Here is an 8,516-nt window from a genome sequence, read left to right as displayed (position 1 = left end):
CGGGAGCCACTGAGCCCTGTTGCTTTGCAGATTTTCTCGCGGTAGAATAGTCATCGCCATTCGCACGCCGAGTCACGCCATCCCTCTCATCCCAGGCGAGCACCACGAGCTGCTGGAGCTCGTCCCCGAGCGTTACCCCGCGTGTCCCCTCTGCAACGGCACAGCCCTGAGACAACAGCAACGATTTGGTCACCAGCTGAGCAACTCTTACCCTCAAGTTTTTCTGAAGCCTGTTCTATGGCCAAAGAAATGTAGCAAGAATGGGACTCGGGATTGTTCTGCAGATGGACTGTACAAGATATTTAAACAACTTTTCTTTTTCTATTTCTGTCTCGTTTTGTTTGTTTGTTTTTCTCCTGAAGCCTGTCCTGTGTTTCTGCCTCTTGCCATCCAGGGCTTCCTCTTAAAAACGCACCTATCCCTGAAAGGAAGAAACCCAAAAAGGAAAGTTACAGGCGGAAGGCCAGTGCTTCAGCTCCTGCCCGGCCGGGGCTGGGCTGCTTTGTCCCCCCTCCCGGGGATTTTCTCCACATAGAGTTCCAAGTTTCATATAAAGATGAAAGTTTCTCGAGTGGAAAGGTTGCCCCAGTGGATTTTTTTAACTCCTGAAGGCAGGGAGGTGTCGGGGCCGACTGGGCTTTGACCGCACTGGGTTATTTCACAGCAGGAGCAGGAGCCACACACAGAGTCCCTGAAATTCCAAGTGGAAGGTGAGATGTTTTCTTCAAGCCCAGGCTTGGGAGGAGGATGCGAGGACGGGGCCTGCATCTCCTTCCCTGAAGCGTCTTTCCCGTGGAGAACAGCCATGGACTGGAGCTGGTGCCATGCCAGGCCCCAGTGGCAGTGGGGTCCGGTTCCCACCGTGGCCCCGGGGCCCGTTCCCACAGTGGCGGGGCCGGCGGCGCATCCACACTACCCGCGGCAGGGCCAGGAGCTTCCCGAGCCCCAGCCATGCGCCGGGGTGGAAGCTTCATCCTGTTGCTCAGCAAAGCGACGTATTTATACCGTGTCCTAACCTACATCCCACCTCTTTTTGTTCTGTTTTATTCAAAACCTCTTGTTCTAGCTGGCAAAAAGCGATGACAGAAATCCTCACTGTAACCACCCGGCGACATTAACTCCTTCAGTGCTGTAGATATTCTTTTGCAATTTCACTTTCCCTTCACGTGCAGAGCATAAACCGCAATCACCCTTCCGCAGCTGTATAACCTCTTACATCTACACGGTAACTGAAAGGCAGAGATATTACACGCACATAGAGTTAGGCTAGAAAAAAAAAAAAACAACAACCAACGATGCACAGGACGAGGGAGGCTGTTCACTAAACCAGACACTGTCAGGAAGAGTTTTTCTTCTGGAGTACTGAGTACATGGTATTCGCCAGCAGAAAAGGGTCATTTTCTGTCGTGTGTGTGAGCGCATGGGGTTCGGGTTTCTATCGCAATAGCAAAGAAGGTTGGGTTGGATGAAGTATGTCTATTTTTAATTATGAAAACTGCATTACAATGTGCATTTTTATATACAAATTCTTACTATTTTTTTTAAATTTGCCTCTAGTATCTTCATTTCTAACCTAGTATATAGAGGTTTTTAGTTTTGTAAATACTTTATTACATGCACTGTCTGTCATAGTAAAAGTTGGTCTAAAATGCACTCTTTTTGTGATCAGAAACTGGCCTTCTCTTCAGAACTAAAACTGCAGTACTTGATTGTATTGACAAAACATCAATAAAACTTATTGTATAAAAGGTGGGCTCAGCTGTGCCTTTGTTCTGTTATCAAGGGGCTCCTGAGACCGTTCAGAGACCTCTTGCACTATTTCCTTCCCAAATCCAGCTCGCTTCTTCCCGGCAGATCTCCTTGCTAATTAATATTCTTACGTAAGAAGGTACCGTGTGGTTCTTGTGATTAAGGAAAAGATTCCCATCTCCTGAAGTTCATTTTTACAAAATTATGAAATCCGGACCCTTCCAGAGTGGCAGTTATTAATCCGAGGAATTAAAGTCAAGGTGTTGGGGATTCCCTCTCCCTTCCCTGGGTTTTCCATTACACGTATTTTACCACGTTATCCAGCCTTTTCTGGAGCCACCCTTCGCATCCCGGGTGGGAAAAGCTGCCGGCTCAGCAGCGCGCAGGAGAAACGGTGAATCACCTGGAAGCAGATCACTTCCAGAGACTAAAAGTAAAAAGAATAAAGAGAGGAAAATAAGTTTTCCCACCTGATGTTCCCAGGAAGAGGAGCCGTTGCGTGCTGCAGGTGGAACACCTCCAGAGGAGCCTGGCTGCCGCGGGGCAGGCTCCTGCAGAAGCCGACGATGAAGAAAAGCGATTCCCTGCTGCGAGTGGCGGGGACCCAGCACTCCCCGGTCTCTGCACCATCATCGCACGCTGGACTCCAACAGCCAAACTCCTTCCAGGCGCTGCTCCTCGCTGCGAACCGCCAGCCGAGCTCCCTGACACGCACCATCGACGCTTCCCGCTCTCACGGACCACGGCTCCGGGGCTTTTCCAAACTCCAGCTGCCCCGTCCGGCTCAGAGCCAAGAGTGCCTGCCTGAAAATCATTTTTACAGCAATTTCCAGTGGTAAAACTCACCCCAAGTGAAGCACGAGTCTCGGCAACATGCAGATGTCTCTAACCAGCACCAAACAACTTCCTTTCTGCTTCCTACAGCAAGATTTCAAGAGGCTGTAACAAGGTAGTTTCAGGTTGAGTCTTAAAGTGAAGTCTGGGGTTGGGAGAAAGATGTCATTTGAGTATGGGAGCACAACTTCACGACTTGAATGAAAAGACAAGGAGCAGGGGCTCATTAACAAAGATAACTAAGATAACTAAGTGATTTTATTTCTTTCCAAGGAAGTCAGAGCTAAATGTTTTAGTACACATTTAAATTTTGGCCAAAAATGAGCTGTATTTTGTAAACAGGAGCACTTCTGCTCTTCATGAGTTCCAAACATTTAAAATTCTAAAGCTGCTTTAAAAAGAAAGCATCTTTTAAATAATTCCGTGAATATGTTCACACTTCTGGCAGAATAATGTGGAAAACTCGACATTTTACATCTCGGATCTGCAGCACAACATATAAATATACAATAGACCAAAATTCCACATGTTCTCAGGACGAGATACTCATTTATACAAAGCAACCCCCTTAAAGCATCACACGGGAGAGGGGCACTTGAAGGAAGGAGGAACTGGAAGGGCCCGTCACAGCCAGCTCTCCCCCGAGTGCCCCCCACAAACCCCCACGTGCCGCTGCCGCCGCCGGGGAGTGAGCTCTGAGCAGAACCGTCACCGCCCGGTGTCACCAGAAATAGATTATAGAGAATTACATCGTCACATTCACATTTATAAACATTTCCATATGACTGCTTCCCTCTTTTTGTTTTCAATTATTAAAAAGCCTTTAACCCTTTTTAGACGTGCCGTACCCAAAGCCCTTACTCCCTTTCTGACCGGCTCCACCGGGCAAAGGTTTTGAAGGTGAAACTCGAACACCACAGCTTTGCTAGAACGTTCTTGGCCACCAGCACCAGCTTCAAATGCACAGATTCTTTTAAGCTCTGACACGTTCTCCCCCAATTAACCTCCCTTTGCCTTTATTTTCACATGATTCTTACCAAGTACAGAGTTTTAAAACTGTGAGGAGTAACTCCTGCTTCCTGCTGAGGTTGTTTTTGTCACTGACTGCAGCAGAACCAGGAATTCCAGCCTTGTGTAACACGAGGTTTCACAACTACCTCCACTCACAGATTTAAACCCCAGCCGCACGGGGTGCTCTGGGCAGACACAGGACAGCAATAAAAACTCGGGCTGCAGGGATCAGGAACAAAGGAGCAGCCAGAGCAGGTGCAGCAGTGCCAAAGCCACGTAAAGCAACACAAAATGCCACAGATCAGGGTGGTGGCAGGTGGGTGGCAGAGCACAGGACACCAAAGGAGCAGTAATTAGTTACACCCTCTTCCAACAGTAACGAGCCAGCTGGGATTGTGTCTGCGAGCACCAAAGGCGTTTCTCACAATGCCACTAGCCACGCAAAGAAATCCCCTCTCCAATCTTGGGCACTTTTCACTCTGCCTTCAAGGAAGCGAATCTCCCTGGCAGGGTCTGTGCTCCAGCATCTCCACTTCATGGCACAGGAGGTGACCTGTGCCACCACGCAGGACATCCCAGGCTCTCCAGGGACACGCTTCTCTGGTGACCCCCACCTACACCCTTTAGCTGGTCACCCGAGTGTCACTGGTGTTTTGAGAGGGGCGCGGAGCCTGCCAAAGCCACTGCAGGACAGGCCAACTAACAACTGAAACAAAGGCCAGGGCACAGAGAAAGAAAACAGCAAGAAAGTCAGCGGATACAGACACCGAGTGACTGCAATGACAAAGTGACATAACGGCATCAGGGTGGGACAAAGCAAGAAGCAGAAATCGTATGAAAAACTCAATGCTCCTGTACACTTCAGAGGAGACGCAGCCACTGTCCAAGGCACCACATGCAGCCGCTTCCCAGCTGAACCCCAACTGCGAGCCATGTCCCCCCTCTTCCAAACCTGCCCGTGCTTCCAGCTCTTAGCTCTCAGCAGGAGGCGTCTCTCTCAGGCTGGGGCTTGCTGGCGTCTGCGGATGGCGCGGATCCACCACCACATTTCTCACCAGAAAAGCAGAGGTGACCACCCGCTTTGCCTTCAGCAAGCAGGCTCCCCCGGGAGCTCAGAGCCGCTGGCAGTAGAGTTCATACAAGCTATTTGCCAGCTTCTGCGTCTCTTGAAAAGCTTCACAGCTCTGCTCCCAGCTCGGGGGTATCTGTTCCTCCCCATAATAAGCCCCTGCGATGGCTCCTGCCATAGTAGCAATGGTGTCTGTGTCTCCGCCCAGAGAGATACAGTAGATGATGGTCCTCTGCAGGTTGTTGTAGTGGTCAGGAATATCCGGGTCAGCGTCCATACAGCGCAGGAAGGAGTAAATGGCAGTAGGGACAGACCGCAGAGCGGCAATGCCGTTCCCTGTTAACAAAACCAGTCACCTTCATTGCTGCAGGACACTTGTTTCTTGCTTCCCACAGAAGTACCTTTTCCCTTCTAACCATGACCTCCCATTGCCAGTTACTTTCAACACCAGTTATCACTGGTTTCATCACGACAAGGTGCAAAAGTTTGCATCCTAGAAGAGAAATCTCCCCATAGTTCCCCAGTAGGACTCGCACCTGGAGACCAACTCCCAGCTACACCAGTCTGGCAGTACACACCTAACCCGTTCCCATCCCACAGGAAGATCCAAGAGCCATTAAGACAAGAGATCTTTGAATATTAAGAAATGTTACTCATGATAAGTTTTTCTTAGAATGACATTTTTTTCCCACCAATACAGAGGATCAAGAGTCAGAGAATTACTGCCTGTGAGCACAGCCCTTCCAGCACATTCTGTGCCTGACAATGTGGCAATCGGAGGGAGGACACCTCAGCCAGGTTTGCTGTTAGTCCTGCTTCCAGCTCTTGCCTCACACTTGTAAGTAAGAAAGGTACTTACCTAATTCAAACAATACATCTGCTTTGGGAACACTGCTGAGCTCCAAAAACTCCTTTATTTTCTTTAGACGCCTTGAAAATGGTAAATCCTCAAATCCCAATCTGGAAACAAGAGTACAATGAAGAAGAGAGAACACGAAGAGCCAGAACAAACTGTACGCAGCAGAGTTAGTGCTCCTCACAGCTACTTACGCTCGGGCGTCAGTAAGAGACTTATCATCTGCCTCCACATCTTCCATGTGGCTAATGAGCTGCTCCAGGAAGGTCTCCTTGCTGAGCTCTCCCTGCAGGGCCAGATGCACGGCCAGGGCCTGCAGGATGGCCCCGTTGTAGCCCAGGGAGTTGGCATGGGTTAACTCAGCACTCAGCTTCGCAAACTGCCAATGAAGAAAACACATCCTTAGCAAACCTGCCTGAGAGAAGATGGTGAGACTGGCCTGACAGCAGGGACTCCCCGAGCCGAGGAGCCCAGGGGAGCCAAGAACGGTACCTTCTTAACGTCCTGGACATCAGAATACACCAGTGGGATGCCTGACACCCTCATGGCACCGCCATTGCCGTAGGAGCCTTTCCCGTTAAACTGGGCTCTTGCTGGTTCAAACACGTCGTTGCACTTGGGGCTCAGGAGCTTCTTGAAGACATTGACGACAGCCATCCCATAGCCCCGGTTGGGCTCCTTCTTGTACTCCTCAGCAAACCTGGCGTGGGCAAGGGAGCGGCGGTTACACGGGTGAGAAAAGCCACATGGGATATTTGGTCTGTTACTGAAGTCTGTAAAGAGGCTGTATTTTATACAGCCACTTGAGGAGGTGAATTAATACCACATGGATAATTCGGTGACAGCCAGGGTTCAAGTGACTGAGTTCTGTAGGGAAAGAATCTGATTCCCAAGGAGGAAAGGGTGTATAAACATCACCTTTCTCAACCCACTTGTTTCCCTCTCAACTTTGCCTCAAAATAGAAGCAAACTGGGAACATTTCCGTGGGTCACAACCACAGAGAAAGTCTTTTGTTCAAGTTCAATGGAAGAGTTTTCTAAACAAATAAATGTTCTCCCTTAAGTGGAACCAAATGCTACCAGGGCTGCGGATTCAAAAGGGAAACAGATCATAAACAAACTGAAGCTGACCTCACTAAATTAAGGGAAGTAAAAACATAAATAGCAACAAATAAACATGAAAGGAAACGCTTCTGAAATTTTTGCGCCCTGTCTTCCACAAAGGTGAACACACATCAGGGCTGCAATACAGCATGTCCCATCCTGCTTCATTTCCAAGCAGGCTGAACCCACACTAAAGCTAACGCTGCTGCATGTTCCAGGACACAATAAATCACAGGATTAGTCACTACTTTTCTTATTTTTTTTTTCCCTCCGCAAATTAACAGTGACTTTGCCTGAGCCCCTGTCCCCTTTCACAGAAAATTACAGCGATTGCTAAATCTTCTGACAGTTTTGCCGTCACGAGTAAACGCCAACCCCCTGCCCTCCGAGCCGGCTGCAGTCCTTACCTCTTGGCCATGTCAACTTCATCGAACTCTCGCTTGGCCAGCAGGGACTGCACCACCGACCTGCTCATGGCCGTGTCGTCCGTGTACGACAGCGTTTCTGAAACACAAGGTCAAAACACAACGTGACCATCCAGAGATAAACTCTCCTCCTGTCCTTCTCCGCTGCCAGCCCTTCCCTACTCTCCAAGGCTTAATTAGCTGTATAGTTGGAGTTACAACGCTACCAGGAGTTCCCCAGCACACTGAGTTCATTGCTAGCCATGGTCAGAGTAAGAAGGTGCAGAGCAAGAGAGAGGCATCCACAGCAAGAATGAGACAAAAAGCATTTCAAGATTATTAAGAACCAAGATTAAGTGTTTGATATCCAGAAGCACATATGCCGAGAGACAAGCCTCTTTCTGCAAGTCTCTTTCTCATGGAGTTTACAACGTATATTGACGAGCAAAGAGAAAGCACAGTTACATTTTTGGACAAGACCGCAACAAAATCAAGTGCTTTTAAGATCCTACTGGAAGAGTTTACAAGGCTTGCTGCACAGCACAGAACCCCAACACAAATCCACCTATGCTTTCTAAGAGTAAATCACTGCTCCTATGCTTCTTTTACCCTACTCCTTACCTATTTTTGGTAGGTCTGTTCCTTGCTGACACCCCTGCCCCGTGACACGCCGGTCCCCAGCACGCTCCACAGCCGGGCTCCACTCCAGCAGGAGCTGAGGCTGGGCCCAGCAAACCCCTCATTCCTTCAATAAGGAGCCAGGAGGGGGTCACTCGAACCCCGGGGGGGGGACACACACCCCAAACCCCCCCCCCACCGCAGCGGGGCTGGGGACAGCCAGGGGTGTCCCAAGGGAGGTGTCCCCTCGCCTCAGGACACCCCACGCTTTGGAGTGGGAGCGGGCCCGGGGCTGAGGACGGGGGGGAGCCCGATTCTGGGGATGTAGGGGGGCCGGGACCGACTCGGTGGGTACGTGGGGGTGTGCTCCGGGGCTTCCCTCCCTCCCTCCCTTCCTTCCCACCTCTTCGAGCGCTACCGGTCGGTTCTTCCCCCTCAGGCGACCCGGAGGTCGGTTCCAGGCCTCGGAGAAAGCGTAAAAGATCGGATAGCTTCACCACGCTCCTGCCTTCGAAAACGGCGCCCAGGCAATCACCCAACAAAGCTCCGGTCAAACAACCACGGAACCGGGCGGGTATAGGCCGAGGTCGAGCCGTCGCCCGTCCGATACCGGAGGCCGAACCAGCCGCCGCCATCTTCGCCGCCGCCGCTCTCCTCCGGGACGCCAGGGGGCGCTGTGCGCGGCGGCCGCCGCGCACAGCGCCCCCTGGCGTCCCGGAGGAGAGCGGCGGCGGGCGCCCCTTCTCGTTGGGACTTCAAAAAAAACCCACCAAAAAAACCCCCAAGACGGATTCAATCAGCCCCAAAAAAAACCTTTTCCAACGCCGTCGGGGATGACAACCCCATCCTGGGCTGCATGGAGAGAAGCTTG

The 8,516-nt window shown here is 50.7% G+C and overlaps 1 protein-coding gene across 1 annotated transcript; it reads right to left on the bottom strand.

Moving 5' to 3' along the window:
* Nucleotides 1–2,824: 2,824 nt before the first annotated feature.
* On the bottom strand, nt 2,825–8,293 carry ADPRS (ADP-ribosylserine hydrolase). Its single transcript, XM_074162090.1, has 6 exons — nt 8,049–8,293; nt 7,031–7,127; nt 6,012–6,219; nt 5,714–5,898; nt 5,523–5,623; nt 2,825–4,999 (listed from the first exon to the last, which is right to left on the bottom strand). Exons 1-6 carry the CDS (start codon nt 8,278–8,280, stop codon nt 4,707–4,709), a joined length of 1,116 nt encoding a protein of 371 aa, XP_074018191.1. The 5' UTR covers nt 8,281–8,293; the 3' UTR covers nt 2,825–4,706.
* Nucleotides 8,294–8,516: the final 223 nt, after the last annotated feature.

The sequence above is a fragment of the Numenius arquata genome, chromosome 21 (genome assembly GCF_964106895.1).
Source record: "Numenius arquata chromosome 21, bNumArq3.hap1.1, whole genome shotgun sequence".
Taxonomy (NCBI): Eukaryota; Metazoa; Chordata; class Aves; order Charadriiformes; family Scolopacidae; genus Numenius; species Numenius arquata.
The sequence above is the reverse complement of the archived record's forward strand: the minus strand, read 5'-3'. Positions and strand labels throughout refer to the sequence as shown.